Raw genomic sequence first — 26,306 nt, 5'->3', positions numbered from 1 at the left:
ACTAAAAATACAAAAATTAGCTGGGCGTGGTGGCACATACCTGTAATTCCAGCTACTTGGGAGGCTGAGGCAGGAGAATCACTTGAACCTGGGAGGCAGAGGTTGCAGTGAGCAGAGATCGTGCCATTATACTCCAGTCTGGGTGACGAGAGTGAAACTCCATCTCAAAAAAAAAAAAAAAAAATTATAAAAACAACGAAACAAAATGAAGCAATTTTAAAGTGAATTTTTAAAGTGCAGTGTTTGTCTCTCCCTCTCTCTCCTGCTATGTACCACCATTTCCTTTGATAAGAAGAAAGTGGGGTTCTCCAAAGCTGCAGAATGCCAAGGGTCTCTGCCCAAGTCTCTTATCTCTTTTTCTTCCTTCTCTTAAAACTTGAACTCGCACCACACCTCTTGGTTGTATCTTTTGGGTGGAACCAGCTTTACAGATCAGGTGTCTCCCCAGCTTTTCTCTGGGCCCTGTTCTCCTATCCTTAATATGGGTTGAGAATATACAGAAATAAACAAACTCAGTTTCTCTTACTGTATTCTCACAACACACTTCTGACGCCAGACGTGTGGGTGTTTTGCCCTACACTTTAAGCAAGCAATCAATTCTGCAGTGGACGCCAGCTGGTTGTCCTCTAATTCAATTCAATTCCAACACTACCTGCCTGGAGATCGTGTCAGATGCCACAGGTTGAGGGCTCAGTCCCACAGACTACCCCCCACTTCCAATGCCAATCACAAGCCGCAGGTTGTTTCTGTTCATGCTTCTGACCAACTGGCTATAAATCATGGTTCCCTCAACCCTCTCGTTTGGTTTGATTAATTTGCTAGAGTGGCTAATAGAACTTGGGGAAACACTTTACTTACACTTATCAGCTTATTATAAAGGATATTACACAGAATACAGACAAAGAGAGGCAATAGGTGAGGTATGTGGGAAGAGGGTGGAGAACTTCCTTTTTTTTTTTTTTTTTTTGAGACGAAGTCTCGCTCTGTCGCCCAGGCTAGAGTGCAGTGTCGCGATCTCGGCTCACTGCAACCTCCGCCTCCCGGGTTCAAATGATTCTCCTGTCTCAGCCTCATGAGTAGCTGAGATTACAGGTGTATGCTGCCACGCCCGGCTGATTTTTGTATTTAGTAGAGACGAGGTTTCACCGTGTTGCTCACACTGGTCTCAAACTCCTGAGCTCAGGCAATCCGCCCACCTCAGCCTCCCAAAGTGCTAGGATTACAGGCATGAGCCACCGTGCCCAGCCAGAGGGTGGAGAACTTCTATGCACTCTCCAGGAACTCTCTAGGAACCTTCACATGTTCAGCTATCCAGAAGCTCTCTGAACCTCCTTTGAGTTTTTATGGAGGCTTCATTACATAGGCATGATTGATTAAATCATTGGTCATTGGTGATCAACTCAACCTTCAGCCCCTCTCCCCTTCCTGGTGGTTGTGGGGTGGGGCTGAAAGTCTCAACCCTCTAATCCTGCCTTGTTCTTTCCCGTGATCAGCCCCCATCCTGAAGCTACCTAGGTGCTGCCAGCCCTCAGTCAACTCACTGGGTCACAAAAAGACACTTACACTGTGAAGAGTCCAAGGATTTTAGAAGTTGTATGCCGGGAAATGAGGGAAAAGACCAAATATTGTACATTTGTACAGTCGTCCCTCAGTATCTGTGGGAGATTGGTTCTGGGACTCCCTTCGGATAATCAAAGTCCACAGATGTTCAAGTCCCAATATAAAATGGTTTAGTATTTCCGTATAACCTATGCACAGCCTCCCATATACTTTATTATTTTTTTTTCTTTTCTTTTCTTTTTTTTTTTTTTTTTTTGAGACGGAGTCTCGCTCTGTCGCCCAGGCTGGAGTGCAGTGGCCGCATCTCAGCTCACTGCAAGCTCCGCTTCCCGCGTTTTACACCATTCTCCTGCCTCAGCCTCCCGAGTACCTGGGACTACAGGTGCCCGCCACCTCACCAGGCTAGTTTTTTGTATTTTTTTTAGTAGAGACGGGGTTTCACCGTGTTAGCCAGGATGGTCTCGATCTCCTGACCTTGTGATCCGCCCGTCTTGGCCTCCCAGAGTGCCGGGATTACAGGCGTGAGCCACCGCGCCCGGCCTCTTTTTCTTTTTTTTTGAGACGGAGTCTCGCTCTGTCGCCCAGGCTGGAGTGCAGTGGTGCGATCTCAGCTCACTGCAAGCTCCGCCTCCCGGGTTCTCGCCATTCTCCTGCCTCAGCCTCCCGAGTAACTGGGACTACAGGTGCCCACCACCATGCCCAGTTAATTTTTTGTATATTTTTAGTAAAGACGGGGTTTCACCGTGTTAGACAGAATGGTCTCGATCTCCTGACCTCGTGATCCGCCTGCCTCAGCCTCCCAAAGTGCTGGGATTACAGGCGTGAGCCACCGTGCCCAGCCTATACTTTATTTTTTTTAATTTCATGTATTAAAGCAGACTTTGCAGTAGTTTTGATCTGATCATTGAAAGCTGGCTTTGAATTCCCTGCACACTTATATAAATATTATATATAATATATACTTATATAAAAATATATACTTATATATTTTATATATACTTATACATATGTAAATATATACTTACATATTTATATATACTTAAATATATACTTATATATAATATATATTTATACATTATATATGCTTTTATATATGTGTGTGTGTGTATATATATATTTTTTGAGACAGTCTTGCTGTGTCACCTGGGCTGGAATGCAATGGTGTGATCTTAGCGCACTGCGATCTCAGCTCACTGTGATCTCTACCTCCTGGGCTCAAGCAAATCCTCCTGTCTCAGCCTCCCAAGTAGCTGGGATCACAGGCATGTGCCGCCATGCCCAGCTAAGTTTTGAATTTTTAGTAAAGACGAGGTTCTGCCATAATGGCCAGGCTGGTCTTGAACTCCTGGCCTCAAGTGATCTGCCCGCTTCAGCCTCCCAAAGTGCTAGGATTACAGGCATAAGCCACTGTGCCCAGCCCTTCCCATATACTTTAAATCATCTCTAGATTAGTTATAATACCTCATATTATGTAAATGCTATGTGAATAGTTGTTATACTATTCCGTATATTTTCAGGGAATAATGACAAGGAAAAAAGTCTGTACACGTTCAGTACGGATGCAACCACCATTTTTTTTCCTGAATATTTTCAGTCTGAAGTTGGTTGAATCCATGGATGTGGAACCCACGGATATGGAGGGCCAACTGATACGTTTCACAATATCATAAAGATCCACCCCACTGATGGGTGGGTCAGAAAGGTCACTTCTAGTAGGCATTTAAAATGCTTTATTTCTCTTGGTCTACTCTACTCCAATGACCTGTCTCCACTCAGCAGCCTACTTCCCTGCAGACGTACTCTGGACTCTGAATAGCTCCATTTAAAAATGTCCCCTTTCTGGGAACGCTAGTACACTGTCGGTAGAAATGTAAATTAGCACAGCCACTATAAAAAACAGTATGGGCCGGGCACAGTGGCTCATGCCTGTGTTCCCAGCACTTTGGGATGCCAAGGCGGGCAGATCACTTGAGGTCAGGAGTTTAAGACCAGCCTGGCCAACATGGTGAAACTCCTCTTCTACTAAAAATACAAAAAATTAGCCAGGTGTGGCGCCACATGCATGTAATCCCAGCTACTTGGGAGGCTGAGGCAAGAGAATTGCTTGAGCCCAGGAGATAGAGGTTGCAGTGAGCCAAGATTTGTGCCACTGCACTCTAGCCTGGGTGACAGTGAGAATCTGTCTTTAAAAAAAAAAAAAAATCAGTATGAACATTTCTCAAAAAACTAAAAATAGACCTACCATATGATCCAGCAATTTCACCGCTGGGTATATATCCAAAATAAAGGAAATCAGTATATTGGGGAGATATCTGCACTCCCATGTTCATTGCAGTACTATTCACAATAGCCAAGAAATGGAATCAACCTCAGTGTCCATCAGTGGATGAATGGATAAAGAAAATGTAGGCCGGGCGCGGTGGCTCAAGCCTGTAATCCCAGCACTTTGGGAGGCCGAGATGGGCGGATCACGAGGTCAGGAGATTGAGACCATCCTGGCTAACACGGTGAAACCCCGTCTCTACTAAGAAATACAAAAAATAGCCGGGCGAGGTGGCAGCGCCTGTAGTCCCAGCTACTTGGGAGGCTGAGGCAGGAGAATGGCATGAACCCGGGAGGCGGAGCTTGCAGTGAGCTGAGATCCGGCCACTGCACTCCAGCCTGGGCTACAGAGCGAGACTCCGTCTCAAAAAAAAAAAAAAAAAAAAAAGAAAATGTAGTACATACACACGGTGGAATATTATTCAGCTATAAAAAAGAATGAAATTCGGCCAGGCACAGCAGCTCATGCCTGTAACCCCAGCACTTGGGGAGGCTGAGGCAGGTGAATCAATTGAGGTCAGGAATTCGAGACCAGCCTTGCCAACATGGTGAAACCTTGTCTCTACTAAAATACAACAATTAGCTGGGTGTGGTGGTGCACGCTTATAATCCCAGCTCCCTGGGAGGCTGAGGCAGGAGAATTGCTTGAACCTGGGAGGTGGAGGTTTCTGTGAGCTGAGATAGTGCCACTTCGCCACTGCACTCTATCCTGGGGGACAGAGCCAGACTCTGTCTCAAAAATAAAAATAAAAATAAAAATAGGTCAGACGCGGTGGTTCATGCCTGTAATCCCAGTACTTTGGGAGGCCAAGGCAGGTGGATCACCTGAGATCAGGAGTTTGAGACCAGCCTGGCCAACATGGTGAAACCCCATCTCTATTAAAAATACAAAAAATTAGCTGGGCGTGGTAGCAGGCGCCTGTAATCCCAGCTACTTGGGAGGCTGAAGCAGGAGAATTGCTTGAACCTGGGAGATGGAGGTTGCAGTAAGCAGAGATCACGCCATCGCACTCCAGCCTGGGATATAGAGCGAAACTCTGTCAAAAAAAATAAAATAAATAAATAGATATATAAATAAATAAATAAATAAAATAAAAATAATGAAATTCTGTCATTTGCAGCAACATAGATGGAACTGGAGGACATTGTGTTAAGTGAAATAAGCCAGGCACAAAAAGACAAATGTCTCATGTTCTTACTCATATGTGGGAACTAAAAAAGTTGATCTCATGAAGGTGGAGAGTAGAATGATGGTTACCAGAGGCTAGGAAGGAAGGGTAGTGAAGTGAAGGGTAGGGGATGAAGAGATTGGTTAATGTCTACAAAAATATAGTTAGATGGAAGGAATATGTTCTAGCATCCCACAGCACAGTAGGGTGATTCTAGTTAACAGCAGCTTATTGTATATTTCTTTTTTTTCTCTTTTCTTTTTTTTTTTCTTTCTTTTTTTTTTTGAGATGGAGTCTCGCCCTGTTGTCCAGACTAGAGTACAATGGCGCGATCTCGGCTCACTGCAACCTCCGCCTTCTGGGTTCAAGCAGTTCTCCTGCCTCAGCCTCCTGAGTAGCTGGGATTACAGGCACGTGCCACCATGCCCGGCTAATTTTTTGTATTTTTAGTAGAGATGGGGTTTCATCGTGTTAGCCAGGCTAGTCTCGAGCCCCTGACCTCGTGATCGCCCACCTAGATCTCCCAAAGTGCTGGGATTACAAGAGTGAGCCACTCTGCCTGGCCACTTATTGCATACTTCAAAACAGCCAGAAAAGGATTTGAAATGTTCCCAACACGAAGAAATGATAAATGTTTGAGATGATGGATATCCTAATTACCTTGATTACACATTGTATGCAAGTATCAAAATATCACATATTACCCATAAATATGCATACTTATTATGCATCAATTAAACAGAAGTCCCCTTCTTGACCACAACCTTTCCTTTCTGCCCACTAATCTTCAGAAGCCTCACTGGAATCTCCAGTGGTGTGACTAACTGCTGTACTACCTTCAGATTCCCAGGCCCTCACCGTCCAGTCTGGACTTGATGATCCATCTCTAGCTGCTCTAATTGCCTTGCTCCTTGGCCCTGTGCAACCCATGTCCTGGCCACCACGCCATTGCTGTGATACACCCAGTGGTCTGTCTTCTGTTTTTGTTCCAGGGGTGCTCCTGTCTGCTAAAAAAAAAAAGAAAAAAAAAAAAAGGCTGCGTGCGGTGGCTCAAGCCTGCAATCCCAGCACTTTGGGAGGCTGAGACGGGCAGATCACGAGGTCAGTAGATTGAGACCATCCTGGCTAACACGGTGAAACTCTGTCTCTACTAAAAAATACAGAAAACTAGCCGGGCGAGGTGGCGGGCGCCTGTAGTCCCAGCTACTCGGGAGGCTGAGGCAGGAGAATGGCGTAAACCCGGGAGGCGGAGTTTGCAGTGAGCTGAGATCCGGCCACTGCACTCCAGCCTGGGCGACAGAGCGAGACTCCGTCTCAAAAAAAAAAAAAAAAAAAAAAAAAAAAAAAAAAAAGAAAAAGAAAATTGTATGGTTGTATTGAAGTTGCCCCTGTCTGATCTTGGTCTTCAACCTCAGCTGGGTGGTCAGGTCTTCTATCTCATTCTTGTATCTGTAAATGGCATTTCTAAAATGTGTCAATTCATATAAATCCTTAATCCAACAAATTATCCTCAATAACTTTAATTCCTACTTTATCAATGAAATAGAGACCACCGAGCATGAAATCCACCTTATGCCTATGAATAAAATCCATATCCACTCCCACTCCTACCTTCTTCTCTGTACTCCATTCCTTTCCAAGTTTTATTTATCTACTTGTTCTCTATATTCTTCCCACCCCAAATCTAGGGGCTTTACCCTATCAATATCCTCTCTCCTGTAGATTTCTCCCTTTTTTTGTTGTTGTTGTTTGTCTTTTTAGACAGAGTCTGGCTCTGTTGCCCAGGCTAAAGTGCAGTGGCATGATCACAATTCACTGTAGCCTGGACCTCCCAGGTTCAAGCCATCCTCCCATCTCAGCTTCCTGAGTAGCTGGGATTATAGGCACGCACCACCATGCCCTGCTTTTTGTAGTTTTTTGTAGTCTGGGTTCTGCCATGCTGCCCTAGCTGGTCTCAAACTCCTGGACTCAAGCAATCCTCTCACCTCTGCCCCTGCCTCTGCCTCTGCCTCCCAAAGTGCTGGGATTACAGGCATGAGCCACCGCACCAGGCTTCTCTTGTATTTTTGAAATCTTCTCTCACTGGCTTCTTCCCTTTGGCTTCTAGTCTCTTTCCCTCAGGAAATTAGCCTTAAGTTCCACGAGGGGAGGGACATCCCCATTCCTTTCCAAGTTTCATCTACTTACTTGTCCTCCACATTCCCTTCCCAGCCAAGAAATCCAAGCTATTTAGCATAGTATGAAGAAGCTTTCACCATCTCCTCCACCCTTCCCTCTCAGCCTTAAGTCTCTCTGCTACTGTACATGAAGTGGATATGTTCCTCATTTGATTCTTGGTCTTGAGCAAAATTCATTGATTCATTTAACATGCATTGAGTGTCCAAATTCACTAGGTCATAATCTTACAGTAATGATTTATTCCCCATGACCATTCATCATTCCTCTCTCTTCTCATCTTGGAGAATCATTTTTCTTTTTCTTTTTCTTTTTTTTTTTTTTTTTGAGACACTGTTCTGTCATCCAGGCTGGGGTGCAGTGGCACAATCACAGCTTACTGCAGCCTCGACTTCCTTGGGCTCAGGCAATTCTCTCACCTCAGCCTCCTGAGTGGATGGGACTACAGGCATGCACCACCACGCCTGCGCTAAATTTTTGTATTTTTTTGTAGAGATGGGGTTTCGTTATGTTGCTCAGGTTAGTCGTGAATTCCTGGGCTCAAGCCATCCACCCACCTTGGCCTCCCAAAGTGCTGGGATTATAGACATGAGTCACTGCACCTGGCCTGTTTTTGAATTTTCCTTTTTAGTTGACACTTTTTTTTTTGTTTTGTTTTGAGACAGAGTCTTGCTCTGTCGCCCAGCCTGGAGTACTGTGATGTGATCTCCGCTCACTCCAACCTCTGCCTCCCAGGTTCAAGCAATACTCCTATCTCAGCCTTCCGAGTAGCTGGGACTAGAGGCATGTGCCACCATGCCCAACTACTTTTTGTATTTTTAGTAGAGACAGGGTTTCACCATGTTGGCCAGGCTGGTCTCGAACTCCTGACCTCAAGTGATCTGCCCACCTCAGCCTCCCAAAGTGCTAGGATTACAGGCATGAGCTACCATACCCGGCCATAGTTGACATTTTTTTATATCCACCCAGTTATTCTAAGTCCTCTGTGGTTGTGGACTTGTCCCAAATAAGAGAAAAGAAGTTATCTGCTTCCAACTCCTAGACCGCCTGCCTTCTCTCCTATCCCTACTCACTTTAAGGAACACTAAGACAGGGTGTCTCCTTAATCTTCAGACACCATGATGCTGGGACCAGGGTTGACTTTAGGTGAAACTCGAAGGTAACCAAATTAGTATCATCACCCTGCTTCCTCCAGGAGCCCACTGTCACCCACCACAGCCTTTAGTATCCTTCCAGAGGCCTTTGGCTGCCTACTCAACAATGACCCCTCACTTCTGGTCCAGTACTTTCTAAGCCATGCATACTGAGTCCAGGATCCCAAGTCACCCCTCCTCCTAGGGAATGGAATCACATGGTAACAGACCAGAATCTCTTCTTCTGTCTCCATGGTCCAGATAGAGCAATGGGATTTGGTGTGGGCATGACTGAGACTAGTAGGGAAGGCCCTTTTCATAGAATGCTGGCCTGTTCCCAAAGACACTGCTCATGGAAGAATGGATAAAGTCACTAGTGTGGTATTACTCAAAGGGCACGCCACGTCAGTGCTTAGAACACCAGCAAAACAGGGGAACTGAAAAATAAAGGAAAAAATTAGAAACAGAATTTGATAGTCAATCTATACACAGTATACGTTTTAAGTATAATCATGTTGAACTTGAAATATGTTTCAGGGCTTAATATTTTCATTCTGATTACATATGAAAAATGGGACACCACAATCTTTTTGGAGTTTAGAACCTTTAAAGTCTTCATCTAGTCTTGGTTAGGCGGAAGGTCTCTTCCTGGATGAAACCTTTCCTGATTCCTTGCCCAGGTAATACCATCTACTCCTATTTGGAGCCTTCTAAATGTACCCTGATAAACTTCTATCACTCAGCTTACCTAGTCTTTCCTTGCTTCTATATTGCAAGTCCCTCCAGGGAAGGTCCTGGGTTTTATTCATCTTTGTATCCTTAGCACCTGTGCCTGGACTATAGTAGGAACTCAGTAAATGGCTGATGGGATTAATGAAGATATTTTTTTCTTTCCACAAATAGACACACAGTTTTCCTTTCTTTCTTTGTCTGTTTGAGATAGAGTCTCGCTGTGTTGCCAGGCTGGAGTGCAGTGGCATGATCTCGGCTCACTGCAACCTCTGCCTCCCGGGTTCAAGTGATTCTCCTGCCTCAGCCTCCCAAGTAGCTGGGACTACAGGTGCACACCACCATGCCCAGCTAATTTTTATATTTTTAGTAGAGACAGGGTTTCACCATGTTGGCCAGGATGGGCTCAATCTCTTGACCTTGTGATCCGCCCGTCTCAGCCTCCCAAAGTGTTGGGATTACAGGCATGAACCACCACACCCGACCTTAGTTTTTTTAGTAATAGAATTGTCTTTAAAAAAAAAAAAAAAAAAAAAAAAGGCCCAGAGATCCTTTTTGGGTAGCTTCCTGTCCACCCAAAACTATTTCCTTGACCTCTCTAGTATAGCAGTAGACCATAAAAATGGACACAGGGTGCTGAGAAGTAGCTGAACCAGACTAAATGATTCTTATTTTGCAAGGTTTCAATCTCTTTGAGAATCCAGCAAAAAACAGATCCTTTCCCCAGGAAAATGCACAGACACATCATTTTTTAGTTTGGTTCCTGGACCATTTGATTGCCTCCCTTCCCTAGGAGGCTTTCCAATCCACTCTGTACCCCCAGCTTCCTTCCCACTCCCAGGTAAAGAACCCCTACCCTGGAGGCACTGGGTTCTAATCAGTATTCAAAGTGAGGCCACAGTCAGCTGTCCTATCCTCCTGGTGAGCCCATTCTTGTTCATTCTATAGTACCACTATTGCCCACTCACAGCCAAAGACCTGGGACCTCCATGGAAATGGCATATACTCTAAGAAGAAATAGTGAAGTTTCACCAAGGGGAGGAGGAGAGGACAACAGGACAGTTAAGCCAACAAAAAACCAACCACCTGAGTCACCAGAAGGGGAACAAGCCTAACTATTCAGCTCCTCTCCTGGGTGGCTATTCTCCTCATTACCTATTAAACTGCCACCAAATGTAAGAAGAAATGAGTAAGAGTCCAAGCATTTCTTTTATTACCAAAAACAATTTGTTAATAAACACGCTCAATGCCTCCTATCCTGTCCCTGAGGATAATCATGAAAGTCCTTGGGGTTGTAGAGGAAACCTTAAGAGGAAAATGGCTAATTGGTTCTCAATGCCTTGGCTGGCGACAAAGAAAGGACCCTTGTAGGAACCAGTCACATGCCATCTTTGGGCCTAAGGAGCCCTAAAGATGGGAATGGATGTGAGCTAAGGATTTAATCACCGTCAAGCATGTCTTGAGGGTTATGGTTAAGCCTGATAACAGCCTCTTTAACAAGAACACACACATCTAGGATCCCCTCAAAGAATCCAAAGTCCTCAGGCTCCCCACAAAATGCAGTCTGGCAGAAAAGGGAAGTCTTTAGAGTCCATAGAATGATGCAAACCCAGACCAGAGTGGACCACACTGCTCTCAGCACCACTCCTAAAGGCATCCATTGGCAACGGCTGTCCACTAGGGGCACAGCCACTTGCCTGGCTCAAACTCCAGGACCTGGAGAAGAAATGGTCTGGCTCTGCGGCCTTCAAACCATCTGGATCTCTGGCTCCTCAGCTATTCCTTGAAGCTTTTCCATGATGCCCCCTGAGGGTGGCTCAGGGGCTGGCGGAGGCTCTCCTGGGGCTTCAGACAGCACATAGTAGACAATCTCTTGCTGGCCTTGGGCATTGGTCTGATTCACCACATGGATGACAGAACTGGGGTTGTCCTGAGAGGCTGAGAGGGCTGTCCCATCGCCAACCTTGCCCTCCTCTTCCTCTTCCTTACGTCCTGGCTCCCCTGGCACTGTTTCCAGAATAATGCCCTGCAGGCTGCTCTCGTTCAGCGACGTTCCCAGGCCCGATCCCTCCTGTGGTTGCCGCAGCAGTTGCTGTGTCAGCTCTACACTCTCGTAGCGAACCAGCTGCAGCCGCATATAGCCATCTTCATGTTCCTTGTACCTGGTGAGGTAGGAGCATAAAGGGCAGCAAATCCAGGCAGGGGGATACAGAAATGGTGTGGAGGCTGGCAAAGTAAGGAACAAACATGAGGGATGGAAGAAGTCCTGGATTCCAAGTGACAGGAGTTGAAGACAAAAAAGGTCTTTATTGGAATATGTAGAAGAAAAGGCAAGAGGGAAAGATCATTACTCAAAATGGAAAGTTTTATGTAGAAACCCAACCAGAGAAACAGAGACTGACTGTGTTGAAGGGTGAAAGTGTCAAAGGATTTATGAGAAGGCCTTGGAGCTAAGGATCAGAACCCTTAGACTCTAGCTCTAGTTCCGGCTGCAGGACTTTTTGGCACGATTAATTGGGTTTGGCACCATGCCTTACAATCAAAAAATAGAAAAATAAGCTTTGCTCCACCATTATTCTTAGGATTCTTTGCATCTAAATGGAAATGGTAGACATAAAACCACCATCAAATTAAGGTTTTCACAACTTGTTGAAAAGGTATAAAAACAAGTGTGTTAATCTGGGAAGGAGGGCTGAGAGACATACCGAAAACGGGGATGCCCTGAGGGCCACTTGAACTGGTGCTTCTTGCGAAGGTGCACGGTGAGGTTGTTGCCCCGTGTGAAGCATTTGTCACACACATGACATTTGTACCTTGGCTCAGAGTCTCCCTGATGGGGAAGGAAGGGTAAAATGATACCAGTTCTTCACCCCAGGGTCCCCCATACTTCCACTAGCCCTTCGCACCACCAGCCCCACTCACTTCGTGTACTTTGCGGTAATGGGACTTGATAGAGCAGAGGGAGCGAGCAGTGAAGGTGCAGTTCTCAAAATCACACCTGTAGGCTGGCTCCTCACTGTGGGTATCCAGGTGCTTCTGGAGGTCAATAAGATTCTTGCAGCTGCCATGAGAAATCAGGAGGGATTGGAGGACATGGGGAACACAGGAACACGAGCTGTTTTCTGGTCCCTGGTCCCCCTTACCTGTAGTCACAACAGTCACATTTAAAGGGCCGGTCCTCACTGTGACGAAAGCGCATGTGGTTGCGGAGGGAGGAAGGCAGCGGGCAGGTCATGTCACACAGAGGGCACTTATAGTGATTCACTGAGAGAAGCAGAGAGGAGGCTGTGATGTGAGAACTTGTGGAAGCTTGGAGGGCAGCAGGGAGGCTGGGGGCCGCAGGCCACTCACCATGGTTGCGCATGTGGTCCCGCAACAGCCGCTCTGTGGCAAATCTCTTGGAACAGTGAGAACACTGGAAGTGCTGCTCTGGGGTGGGGCAGGCAGAAGAAAGGAGGGCTGTAGGGGATAGTGGACAGGCACAGAAAGGAGAGGGGAACCATCCCAGGCAGAAGGGAACCACCCAAGGAGAAAAGGAGAGCTTAGGGAGCTATGAATGGACACAGTATCATGGAAAGAGCATGGGACTTGGAGAACCTGAGTTAGAATTCCAGCTTCACCACTTACTAGCTGTGTGATCTCAGGTAAGTGATTTAACCTCTCTGAGCCTCAGTTTCCTCATCTGCAAAAAGGGGATAAGAAGCCTACCTCATGGGGCTGTTGTGAGGATTCCCTGAGTAACTGGTAATACACACAGTAAGTACTGAATAACAATGTCTACGAATCTGAATCAGCAAAGAGACTATGGGAGGTGCCTGAGCCCAAAAAGAAGAGGGAGCCAAGAGGCAGGTCTCTTCAGCAGCCACCCCCGCTAGAAACATGCCCCTAACCCATTGCAAGCAGGACATCCTGCATCTACCCCACTTCCTCTGACTACTTACGATCCAATGAGGTCTGGCGACGGATGTGATCTAAGAACTTGGTATTGTTGGCAAACATGCCCCCACAGGTGGGGCAGGCTACCACTTTCTCCTGGGTATGGCTGCGGAGGTGCTCCCGAAGTTTACTGCGGTCCTTGAAGGTGCAGGTACAGCCTAGGAAGGAAGCCCTGTCAGTCTCCAGCCACAAAACCCGTTTTGCCTCGGATCTGGTACCCCTGAGTCCCTCCAGCCAGCAGCCAACCTTGCCCCTGTAGGACCCCTATCCCTTTCTGTCCTAGCTCTTCAGCAACCCCAGGGTTTCTTCCAGAGACCAGAAGTTAAGGAGTAGCCCTACCTTTCCAGCCACACAGCACCACAGGGTTGTCCTTGCCGACTGCTTCATATTCACAGCACAGACTGTGTGCTTCCACATGCCGATAAAACCACTCAGGATTGTCGAAGGAACTCTGTGCCAGGGCAACTTGGGGTGAGGACTGAGGGTGGGTAGAGGGACTCACCCCTATGTGCCCAAAGAATTATTGGCTCTCTCCCAAATTAACTTGATGGGGATGGGAAAGTTTGTGAAAGGCACTACACAGAAATGGACGAGTGGCCAGGTGCGGTGGTGGCTCAACCCCATAATCCCAGCACTTTGAGAGGCTGAGGCAGGAGAATCACTTGAGGCCAAGAGTTCGAGACCAGCCTGGGCAACATACCCAGACCTTGTCTCTACAAAAAATTTGGAAGTTAGCAGGGCATGGTGGTACATGCCTGTAGTCCTAGCTACTTGGGAGGCTGAGGTGGGAGTATTGCTTGAGCCCAGGAGTTAAAGGTAACAGTGAGCTGTGATTGCACCACTGTACTCTAGCCTGGGTTTCAGACCAAGAGCCTGTGTGTAAAAAATAAATAAATTTTAAAGAGAGCAAAAGAAATGGAGGAGAGATACTAGCAGGAATCTTGGAAATAGAAGGCATCCCTGAAAGGGACAAGGCTTCAGAGTTAAGACCCCCAGCTTCCTTCCACCCCAATTACTGGCACTGCCTGCTGACCTCACAGTGCTCCCACAGACACAGGAAGTGGTCAGGGATATCAGGGATGACGTTCCGGCTCTGGAAGTCCAGGATGCAGGGGCCGAGGTCAGCCTGGCTTTGCAAGGCCTGCAGCCCCCACTGTTTCAGCTTGGTGTGGTAGCAGTGGAAGTAGACATGGCGGATGAGGTCAGCAGAATTGTCCAGAGAACAAAAGCCACATTCCTGCCACAAGCAGGAGAATTCTTCCTCTGTAGAAAGGGGTTTAAAAGGAAGAGTCGGACACTTTCCAAGGCTCAGGTCACCTTCCCCCTGCAGCACTAAACAGAGAGTGAGGAGGCTGGACTCTAATCCAATTACCAGGAGTTCATTTAGCAAATACCAGTATTTAATGAACATAAATTGTGTGCCAGGTAGAGGGACTATAACAAGTAAAAAGTGTCCCACTCCTTGCCCTCACATAGCTTTCAGTCAGGGAGAAAGCATATTCATCAAATAATCAGATCTATAAATATAAAATTGCAACCAGTGATGAGTGTTACAAAGTGGGGATATACGTGGTGCTATAAAAGTATTAAACAGAGATAATTTGATGTAGACATGGTGTTCTGAGTAGCGTCCCCATGTTGAACTCTGAAGGACGATGGATGAGTATCTGTAAATAGGTGAAGTGTGGTCTAGGCAGAGGTGAGTGTGTGTGCAAGGCCTATGCCAGAAACAGACAGCAGAAATGGCCGGCATGCAAGACCTCTGACATGTGTTTCTGCAGTTCCTGATGAAGATGCTGCCTCTCGATCTCAGACACCTCCCACTTCTTGTAAAACCAACAGTCCTCCTTCCCCTCATGTTTTGCTTAAGATCTGCCTTCTCCAAGAAGGCCCCATCAACTCTTCCAATCCATTTCCTATCTCTCTAGCATCTCTAAATACTGTATTTTCAGTGCTTTATGGAAGTTAACTTGTTTTGAAACACAGATACTTTAGAAAATATAATCATGCCCCAATTTTTCTTTTGTATAAATATGACTTGAATTTTGAAACTATCAGTTATGGTTCACAGTCACCAGACTTAAAACAGAATTTGGGGTGGGAGAAGGAGAGCTGCCTCCATATTTCCTGTAGAATACAGTTTTTCAGACTGTGTTGTGACCCACTAGTGGGTGATGAAATCAGTTCAATGAACTATAAACCACATTTTTGGGCTGGGTGCTGTGGCTCATGACTGTAATCCCAGCACGTTGGGAGGCTGAGGTGGGCGGATCACCTGAGTTCAGGAGTTTGAGATCAGCCTGACCAACATGGAGATACCCTGTCTCTACTAAAAATACAAAATTATCCGGGCATGGTGGCGCATGCCTGTAATCCCAGCTACTCGGGAGGCTGAGGGAGGAGAATAACTTGAACCTGGGAGGCAGAGATTGCAGTGAGCAGAGATTGCAGTGAGCCGAGATCGCGCCACTGCACTCCAGCCTGGGCAACAAGAGGGAAATTCTGTCTCAGGAAAAAAAAAAAAAAAAAAAGAAAGAAAAAAAAAAGCCACATTTTCTTTTTAAATAAAAGAGAATAGGATAGAACATTGCAGAAAGCATTCAGTAAAAAAAGTATTATTTCAACGTTTTTTTTCTTTAACTTTGGTGTACAAGGTCGTGATACAAAATGTATTCCTTCGATACATGTTCTCAGAACCTCCTGAGGACTGAGTCACAGGCAAAATAAAAACATATTTAAAAAATAAAACAGGCTGGGCGCGGAGGCTCAAGCCTGTAATCCCAGCACTTTGGGAGGCCGAGACGGGCAGATCACAAGGTCAGGAGATCAAGACCATCCTGGCTAACACGGTGAAACCCCATCTCTACTAAAAAATACAAAAAACTAGCCGGGCAAGGTGGCGGGCGCCTGTAGTCCCAGCTACTCAGGAGGCTGAGGCAGGAGAATGGCGTAAACTCGAGAGGCGGAGCTTGCAGTGAGCTGAGATCCAGCCACTGCACTCCAGCCTAGGCAACAGAGCAAGACTCTGTCTCAAAAAAAAATAAAAAAATAAAACGCCGGGCACGGTGGCTCACGCCTGCAATCCCAGCACTTTGGGAGGTCAAGGCAGGCACATCACGAGGTCAGGACAAGAACATCCTGGCTAACAGAGTCAAACCCCATCTCTACTAAAAAATAAAATAAAAAAATTAGGCGGTGTGGTGGTAGGCACCTGTAGTCCCAGCTACTAGGGAGGCTGAGGCAGGAGAATGGTATGAACCCAGGAGGTGGAGCTTGCAGTGAGCGGAGATGAGCCACTGCACTCCCGCAAAAGAAAAAAAGAAAAGAAAAATGTATTCCTGCCAGATGCAATGGTCTATGCTTATAGTCCCAGCTGCTCAGCCTGCTGAGGCAGGAGGATCACTTGAGGCCAAGAGTTTAAGATCAACCTGGGTAACACAGCAAGACTCTGTCTCTAAAAAAAAGTCGTTTTGGCCAGGTACAGTGGCTCATACCTGTAATCCCAACACTTTGGGAGGCCGAGGCGGGCGGATCACAAGGTCAGGGGTTTGAGACCAGCCTGGCCAATATGGTGAAACCCCATCTCTACTAAAAACACAAAAATTGCCGGGCGCGGTGGCTCAAGCCTGTAATCCCAGCACTTTGGGAGGCCGAGATGGGCGGATCACGAGGTCAGGAGATCGAGACCATCCTGCCTAACACGGTGAAACCCCGTCTCTACTAAGAAATACAAAAAATAGCCGGGCGAGGTGGCAGCGCCTGTAGTCCCAGCTACTGGGGAGGCTGAGGCAGGAGAATGGCGTGAACCCGGGAGGCGGAGCTTGCAGTGAGCTGAGATCCGGCCACTGCACTCCAGCCTGGGCTACAGAGCGAGACTCTGTCTCAAAAAAAAAAAAAAAAACAAAACAAAACAAAACAAAAAACACAAAAATTAACCGGGCATGGTGGCGGGCACCTGTAATCTCAGCTACTCGGGAGGCTGAGGCAAGAGAATCACTTCAACCCAGGAGATGGAGGTTACAATTAGCCAAGATTGCACCACTGTACTCCAGCCTGGGTGACAGAGTAAGACTCCATCTCCAAAAAAAAAAAAAGGTTTTTTTCCTTTTTCTTTTAAATCCTGCCACTTATTAGTACCATGACTTTGGACAAGTTATTTTATTCCTCTGTGCCTCCATTTCCTTATTTGTAAAATAGACATAATAATAGTACCTATCCCATCCTGGCTAACACAGCGAAACCCTGTCTCTACTAAAAATACAAAAAAAATTAGCTGGGTATGGTGGCATGCACTTGTAATCCCAGTTACTACGGAGGCTGAGGCAGGAGAATTGCTAGAACCCGGGAGGGGGAGGTTGCAGTGAGCCGAGATCACACTACCACACTCCAGCCTGGCGACAGAGCAAGACTCAGTCTAAAAATAATAATAAATAATAAATAATAATAGTGCCTATCTCATAGGCTCTTTGGGAAATAGTGCTTTAATGTAGGTTTAAAAAAGTACTGGCCAGGCATGGTGGCTCACGTCTATAATCCCAGCACTTTGGGAGGCCGAGGCGGGTAGATCACCTGAGGTCAGGAGTTCAAGACCAGCCTGGCCAACAGGGCATCCTGGCTAACATGGTGAAACCCCGTCTCTACTAAAAATACAAAAAAAAATTAGACGGGTGTGGTGGCACGCGCCTGTAATCCCAGCTACTTGGGAGGCCAGGGCAGGAGAATCGCTTGAACTCAGGAGGCAGAGGTTGCAGTGAGCCGAGATCGCACCACCGTACTGCAGCCTGGTGACACAGCAAGACTCCGTCTAAAAAATAATAATAGGGCTGGGCACGGTGGCTCAAGCCTGTAATCCCAGCACTTTGGGAGGCCGAGACGGGTGGATCACGAGCTCAGGAGATCGAGACCATCCTGGCTAACACGGTGAAACTCTGTCTCTACTAAAAAATACAAAAAACTAGCCGGGCGAGGTGGCGGGCGCCTGTAGTCCCAGCTACTCGGGAGGCTGAGGCAGGAGAATGGTGTAAATCCGGGAGGCGGAGCTTGCAGTGAGCCGAGATCCAGTCACTGCACTCCAGCCTGGGAGACAGAGCAAGACTCCGTCTCAAAAAATAATAATAATAATAATAAATAATAATAGTGCCTACCTCATAGGCTCTGTGGGAAACAGTGCTTTAATGTTGGTTTAAAAAAGTACTGGCCGGGGGAGGTGGCTCACATCTGTAATCCCAGCACTTTGGGAGGCTGAGGCAGGTGGATCACCCGAGGTCAGAAGTTCGAGACCAGCCTGGCCAATATGATGAAACCCTGTCTCTACTCAAAGTACAAAACTTGGCCAGGTGTGGTGGCGGGCACCTGTAATCATGGCAAGAGGCTGAGGCAACAGAATTGCTTGATCCCGGGAGGTGGAGGTTGCAGTGAGCTGAGATCGCACCACTGCACTCCAGCCTGGGCGACAAGAGCGAGGCTCTGTCTCAAAAAAAAAAAAAAAAGTACCCAGCAATACTTGATACACAGTAGGTACTATAGAAGAGTTCACTATTGTTATTGTTTTCAGATTGGATTTTATTAAAATCCCAGTTATTTGCTATTGATAAAAGGCATACCTAAAACATAAGTCAGAGAAAGGTTAAAAAGTGTGAGATAGGGCTGGGCACGGTGGCTCACGCCTGTAATCCCAGCACTTTGGGAGGCCGAGGCGGGCGGATCACGATATCAAGAGATCGAGACCATCCTGGCCAACAAGGTGAAACCCCATCTCTACTAAAAGTACAAAAATTAGCTGGGCGTGGTGGCGCACGCCTGTAGTCCCAGCTACTCGAGAGGCTGAGGCAAGAGAATCGCTTGAACCTGGGAGGCGGAGGTTGCAATGAGCCGAGATTGAACCACTGCACTCCAACCTGGCAACAGAGCAAAACTCCGTCTCAAAGCAAAAAAAAAAAAAAAAAAATTGGGAGGTGGGAGTAGGGTTAGACTTGGTGGCACACGCCAATAGTCCCAGCTACTCAGGAGGCTGAGGTAGGATTGCTCGAGGCCAGGAGTCTGAGATCCGTGGGCAACATAAGCAAGATCCTGTCTCTAAAAATAATAAAAATTAAAAAAAAAAAAAAATTGGCGTGTGGTGGTGGTACATGCCCGCAGTCCTAGATACCCGGCATGCTGAGGCAGGAGGATCCCTTGAGTGTTGAAGGCTGCAATGAGCTATGATCATGACACTGGACTCCAGCCTGGGTGACAACGTGAAGAAGCCCTGTCTCTAAAAAATAAGATGCATTTCTGACTGGTTGCAGTAAAAGAAAAAAAATTGGGAATACTAGCAGAGTAAAAAAAAGAAAAAAAAAAAGGAAAAAAAAACAGGTTGCCAACAACTTGTACAGAATTATCTTTAAAAAAAAAGCATATTCATCTGTATTTAAATATATGTAAACACATGCAAAGAGATGTCAAAAATAATGTTCACTAAAGTACTGTCAGCAATTACTTTTTGATGGCAGGATGGCAGATTTATTCCTTATATCCTTGTTGACTGAGTTTTCTATAAATGAGTTTACAATGTTTTTATATACAACAAAAACACAATTAGGAAAATAAATCACCATTCTCTCAGGCCGCCTTCTTCCTCTAAGGAAAAGAAAGTCAGATTTTCCACCTTTCTTTGAGCTCCTCCCCTTCCTGTGTCCTGTTGTCTTACCAAGTGGGTCATCCTCCTCTTCCTCTTCCTCCTCCTCCCCAGGGCCGTGCAGGTGCTGCTGCAGGTGCTGAGTGACATGCTCGAAGAACTTTTCCATGGCTGAGCACACAAAGGAGCAGGACCCCCACTCACACTGGAGCCACAGATTCTCCTTCCGAGGAACTTTCCCAGGAGGCGGCATGGCCTTCACCCTAGAGGAAGAGGAAGAAATCCACAGCTGCAAGAATTCCACCCAGGTGCTGCTGGGGGCAAAAACCTGGGCAGGCAGCCTGCCTAGAATCAGCACGTGTTGTTCCAGTGACCCATGAGAAACCCTGCACTTTTACAGTAAGGATGGAGTAATTCCTTAAATCCCTGGAGGATGTCTGGTGTTTGTGGAAAGGGAAAACAAAAACTAACACTACTGAGTGTGTGCCAGGCACTGAGCTAAACGCTTTAACAGACATTTTCTCATGAAGCTTCAGAGCAACCCACCAAGAAGGAATTATTCCTATGTGAGGAAGAACAATGCTCAGGTTCAAACAGATGGCTTTTGAGAAAGATCAGCGTTCAAATCCTGGCTCCATTGTTCACCACCTACTAGCTGTACGACCTTTGTCAAGAACTTAACTCGTAACTTCTGAATACTCTCATCTGCAAAATGAAGATAATAAATCTTTTTGTTTTTAATTTCACACTTATTATATGTCAAGCACCCTAGTAAGCATTTTATTTGCATTATGTCATTTAATTACCAACACCACCCTTTGGGGTAGGTGCTTTTTTTTTTTTTGAGATTGAGTTTCACTTGTCTCCCAGACTGGAGTGCAATGGCTAGATTTCAGCTCACTGCAACCTCTGCCTCCCGGGTTCAAGCGATTCTCCTGCCTCAGCCTCTCGAGTAGCTGGGATTACAGGTGCCTGCCACCATGCCTGGCTAATTTTTAAATTTTTAGTAGAGAGAGGGTTTCCCCATGTTGGTCAGGCTAGTCCCAAACTCCTGACCTCAGGTGATCCACCCGCCTTGGCCTCCCAAAGTGCTGGGATTATAGGCGTGAGCCACCACGCTCAGCTGGTAGGTGCTATTTTTAACCTCATTTATAGATAAACACCTGAAGTTCCAGAGGTCAACTGTCTTGCTCATAGCCACACACTAGTGGTAATGGTAGGGTCATGTTGAGCTGACTCTAGTCCATATATGGTTCTACTACATATAGCCTGCAGATGAGCCCAGAAGCTCCTTATTTCTTACTGAATCATAAGTCCCCTGCCAGACTTTCAAAGTGCCATCCAATCTGCCTTTACCTAACCTATCCAATGGTTTACTCCACCACTCTGCTAATACCTTGTTAAAATGTAGATTCCATTTGAACATAAACAGTCGTTATCTATGTAGTTTATACTGCACCTTGGGTGTCTATACGCTGCTAGACATGCTTAGGCATGTAACAAATATTTTTTTTTTTCTTGAGACAGAGTCTCACTCTGTCACCCAGGCTGAGTACAGCGGCACAAAATCACAGCTCACTGAAGCTTCGACCTCCCTACGGTCAGGAGATCCTCCCACCTCAGCCTCCCAAGTAACTGGGACCACAGGCATGCGCCACCATATCTGTCTAATTTTTATTTTGTTTTTCCCATGTTGCCCAGGCTGGTCTCGAATTCCTGGACTCAAGCAATCCATCTGCCTCAGCCTCCCAAAGTGTTGGAGTTACAGGCATGAGCCACTGCACCCAGTCTGTAATAAATATTTATTGAAGAAAGATAAACACAGAACTGAAGGTTCTTGGCCAGGCGCAGTGGTACACACCTGTAATCCCAGCACTCTGGGAGGCCAAGGCAGGTGGATCATCTGAGGTTAGGATTTCGAGACCAGCCTGGCCAACATGGTGAAACCCTGTCTCTACTAAAAATACAAAAATTAGCCAGGCATGGTGGCATGATGGCACAAGCTACTCAGGAGGCTGAGGCAGGAAATCGCTTGAACTTGGGAGGCAGAAGCTGCAATGAGCCAAGATCGTGCCACTGTATTCCACTGTACTCCAGCCTGGGTGACAGAGTGAGACTGTCTCAAACACACACACACACACACACACACACACACACACACCCCTAAATGCTGTCAATTTTATTATATTTTTATTGTTTGAGACAGAGTCTTGCTCTGTCGCCCAGGCTGGAATGCGGTGGCGCAACCTCAGCTCACTGTAACCTCCACCCACTGCAACCTCCACCTCCAGGGTTCAAGCGATTCTCCTGCCTCAGCCTCCTGAGTAGCTGGGATTACAGGTGTGTCACCACGCCTGGCTAAGTTTTGTATTTTTAGTAGAGACGGAGTTTCACCATGATGGCCAGGCTGGTCTCGAACTCCTGACCTCTGGTGATCCACCCACCTCAGCCTCCCAGAGTGCTGGGATTACAGATGTGAGCCACCGTGCCCGGCTGGTTCTTAATTTTAGATCTGCACATGAATGTAGAGTTATCCAGCGTCTGCCTGAGAAGTTCAGATTCAGGAAGGCAGAGGTTAAGCCTAGAAATGTGCCCTTTTTACTCAGCACCCCAGTTGTGATACAAGCAGTTCCAGAAGCATACTTTGAGTAACAATAAAGAATAAACAAAATACAGAACAGAGGGTGACATTGCAAGTAAACTTTCTGGTAGACAGAGGACACTAGCTGGCCTTGGCTCTGTCTCCTGAGTGTCACCTTCTCCTCAGGAATTCTCACTGATTCTTGCTGACCCCACCATGTTGCTCTCTCTGGCCTACCTGAGACAGGTGGGGACTCTGAAAAAGGCCTTTGCTGAATACTAAAAGGAAAAAAACAGAAAATACAAAAAAACAGAAGATCCTTCATGCCTCCAATACAGGCTTTTCTGAACCTACTATACCCACTATACCTACATAGCCTTTTCTCCTCCCCAGAGAAGAATCCAGTCATCCTTAACACTCTGGGGTGTATGTGGGGCTGCTGAGCTGCTCACAGACTAACAGTGAATCCCTATTACAAATGTTGACTGCTGGGCCGAGTGCAGTGGCTCACAATCTTAGCACTTTGGCAGGCCGAGGTGAGCAAATGGCTTGAGCTCAGGAGTTTGTGACCAGCCTGGGCAATATGGTGAAACTCCGTCTCTACTAAAAATACAAAAATCAGCCAGGCACAGTGGCTCATGCCTGTAATCCCAGCATTTTGGGAGGCCGAGGTGGGCGGATCATAAGGTTAGGAGATCGAGGCCATTCTGGCCAAATACAAAAAAGTAGCTGGGTGTGGTGGCATACGCCTGTAGTCCCAACTACCAGGGAGGCTGAGGCAGGGGAATCGCTTGAACCCAGGAGGCGGAGGTTGCAGTGAGCCGAGATCGCACCATTGTACTCCAGCCTAGCGACAAAGCAAGATTCCATCTCAAAAAACAACGACAATAAAAACAGCCGATGTGGTAGCATGCACCTGTAGTCTCAGCTACTTGGGAGGTTGAGGTGGGAGGATGGCTTGAGCCCAGGAGGCAGAGGTTGCAAAAGAGCCAAGATCAAACCATTGTACTCCATCCTAGGCGGCAGAGCCAGACCCTGTCAAAAAAAAAAAAAAAAAAAAAAAAAAAAGAAGAAGAAGAAGAAAGAAATATTGAACATTGACTGCTTTTATAATGTTGGGGTAAAAAAAGTAGAAAAACAGCTTCCAAAAGTCATAAAATCCCACACCTCCTCTGACTCTCTATTACAGTATGAAATGCAAGGCTCTTCTCAAAGTGGTCTCATTTTTACTTCTCCAGGTCTAGGTAGGGAAACGAACATCTATTGAGAGGCTACGGTGTGTCAGCCCTGTGGTGAGCCCTCTCTACACTTCATCTGATGTAAGAGCACCCTCATTCCAATCCAGAGATCATGCTCTTTCCCCCACACGATGCTGTTCTCTGGCTTCCTCAGCCATACTTCATTCCTTCTTCCTCTGATTCCATCATCTTTGTCTCTGAATACCCTACATTCTCCTAAAACTCTATGCCAATGCAAGTTCTTTTTTTTTTCTTTTTTTTTTTTTGGAGATGGAGTCTTGCTCTGTTGCCCAGGCTAGAGCGCAGTGGTGTGATCTTGGCTCACTGCAACCTCCGCCTCCCAGGTTCAAGCGATTCTTGTGACTTAACCTCCGACGTATTATAGCTGCGACTATAAGCACGCACCAACACGCCCGGCTAATTTTTGTAGTATTAGTAGAAATAGGGTCTTGCCATGTTGGCCAGGCTGGTCTCAAACTCCTGACCTCAAGTGATCCACCCGCCTCGGCCTCCCAAAGTGCTGTGATTACAGGTGTGAGCCACCGCGATAGGCCTGCCTATGCAACTTCTATTTGCCCTTCAAACCCAAAAGCCCTCTCTTTGATGACCCCTTTCCCAATTCATCCAGGTACAGCTGGCATATCCCATCTCCTGCCCACAGCATCCATCCACATCTTTGCTATCACTGCAATGAAACTTGTTTCCCCTAGACTAGGAGTTTCTCAGGATAGTAGCCATCACTTACTCATTTCTCGTTCCCAGATTCAGCACAGAGCTTTGTACACCTCAGGTACTCAATAAATATCAGGAGGTAATCACATTCCGGGAAGCATTCCTAAACTACCCCATCCCTGGATCTACTTTTGCTCCTTAGTTCTATGGCTGGCACAGCTGACACCATAAAACCTCAACCCTATTTTTATGTTGCCACGGTCGTTTTATATGTTCTAGTCTCGTTTACCCAATTGGACTATAAGAAGCTTCTGAGCAGAAACCATATCATACCTGCCTGTGTCCCTATACTGTGCCGAGCACAAATATTCTAAACATATACCTGCTGTTAGACTACTGGGTAAGACCAAGGAGGCAAGCTAGCTGGAGATACAGAATGATCTGAAACCTGGGCAAAACTCCCTGACTCTCTCTGACTGTGCTCCTGGCTTCTTTAATTTCTCTTTCTGTGTCGCTTGTTTCTACTCTGAGGAGACAGAGGCATGATTATCACTCCACCCTCTTAACACTTAAGAGAGCATATATTGTAATGCAAGACAATGAATGAACTGTGGTGTTCAAGAAAAAGAGGGTCCTAAACGCCTAAGAACTCATAATTTGGCCAAAGACATAAGACTGATATGTGAAGACAACGACCAAAACAAAGTACCCGATGAGGGAGACCAGGACAGAAACCTCCGCGGTCAGGCGAAAAGCAAGGCTCCCCTAAGCGATGGGGCCCGCACCACGCCTCGAAGGACAAGTAGAATTTAGACAGAAGGAAGGAGACCGTCCCGTTGGACAAAACCTCTCCACTCGCAGTCTCGCAGGCTTCCCGGAATCCTTCCCCCCAAGGCGTGGCAGCGACCGACTCTCAGCCGCAGCGAAGCCCCTTGACTAGAAAGCAGGGAGGTTCAAGTCGGGGTGAGGGGACCGGACCAGGGCAGACCAGCGTGGCCAAGCGGCAAGAAGACTCGCCGAAGCGGCTCGGGATGAGCCCGGCCTCCTGCAGCCTCTGCAGATCACATACCCGAGCTTACCATCCGTCGGCTCCGGGTCTCTTCAGCTCTTCTCCCACCTCAGACCATCTCCGGGGAGGTGCTTGAGGGACGGTCAAGGAAAGCCAATCGTCGTTCTCGGATCCGACTGACAGCCAATGGTAGTACTGTCTGGCGGAACCCGTGCGCACCAAAACACGGAAGGGGCGGGAACGGTGGGTGGGGCTAGGCGTCCCGGGCGGACAGAGGGACGACCGGATACGTGCAAAAGGTAGCGCATGACCGCGCCTCGATGTTCGGGGCGACGCAAAGGCGGGGAGCGTATGGGCCTGAATTCCCCCAACTGCGCAGACTCGGCCTCCGGGACCCAACGGGCATGCGCAGGGCTCGCGCCCGGTGCCCAGTGGGGTCTCCCTCACGTGGTTCTTCGGTTTAGTTGACCGGTTGCGTGGGCCTCGCGGAGGAAAAGGCGTGGGAGGCTGCCCAGCGCTGTCGGCCCTGCTCGGCTCAGATTGAAGGTTCTACCCTTTCCTTCAGCCTCTTAGTCTTACTATGTTTTAAATGTTGGTATTATGTTTCTCTTTCCCTCCAAAACTCGGCTTCCCTTCATCCATCCACTCGTTCAGGTCGGAAACCTGGCAGTCATCACTGATTCCTCTCACTTGTCACATCCAATCCATTGCCAAGTTCTGTGGATTCTACCTCCTTTTAAAACAGGATATTTCAAATTCATCCCCTTTTCTTTATCTTCACCGCCTCCCCCACCTCCCCTGTCCAGTGATGACCTCCAGGCAGGATTTATACATTAGTCTAACGGGTCCCGCTGCGTGCACACTTGCTTCCTTCCAAAGCATTCTCCACTTTGCAAAAAGTAGACCTGATCAAGTTACCACCTGCTTCAGACAATTCAAAGGCATTCTATTGCCTTCAGGGCAAAGCTCCAAAACCTTACTGAGGCTTTTTAGACCCTTCGGCATCTGGGCTCTCCCTACTTTTTTTTTTTAGTCCCTCTCGACCATATTTCTTGCTCTCCAGTCGCAAATTTCTTTCACCTTTTCCACCACACCAAGCCACCTTTTACCTCTCAAGCCCTGGACTTGTTTTCTTTACCTGGAATAATCCCTTTCTCCTCCTCCCA

General features: G+C 47.0%; 1 protein-coding gene across 6 annotated transcripts; it reads right to left on the bottom strand.

The window, feature by feature from the left end:
• Positions 1–10,278: 10,278 nt before the first annotated feature.
• On the bottom strand, positions 10,279–25,262 carry HINFP (histone H4 transcription factor). Of its 6 annotated transcripts, none has more exons than XM_065529086.1 (11): positions 25,201–25,262; positions 23,138–23,256; positions 19,713–19,903; positions 14,058–14,287; positions 13,364–13,475; positions 13,030–13,182; positions 12,440–12,517; positions 12,232–12,352; positions 12,011–12,149; positions 11,794–11,918; positions 10,279–11,250 (listed from the first exon to the last, which is right to left on the bottom strand). In XM_065529086.1, the coding sequence occupies exons 3-11, from the start codon at positions 19,891–19,893 to the stop codon at positions 10,836–10,838; spliced, it is 1,554 nt and encodes a 517-aa protein (XP_065385158.1). In that variant the 5' UTR covers positions 19,894–19,903; positions 23,138–23,256; positions 25,201–25,262; the 3' UTR covers positions 10,279–10,835. The 6 variants fall into 6 exon arrangements, with proteins under 6 accessions (XP_065385158.1, XP_065385159.1, XP_045226884.1 ...); XM_065529087.1 differs by having other exon boundaries at positions 25,211–25,262; XM_045370949.2 differs by lacking the exon at positions 23,138–23,256 and having other exon boundaries at positions 24,841–25,262.
• Between the last annotated feature and the right edge of the window lie 1,044 nt (positions 25,263–26,306).

The sequence above is a fragment of the Macaca fascicularis genome, chromosome 14, assembly GCF_037993035.2.
Source record: "Macaca fascicularis isolate 582-1 chromosome 14, T2T-MFA8v1.1".
Taxonomy (NCBI): domain Eukaryota; kingdom Metazoa; phylum Chordata; class Mammalia; order Primates; family Cercopithecidae; genus Macaca; species Macaca fascicularis.
This window is presented reverse-complemented; position numbering and strand designations above follow the sequence as displayed.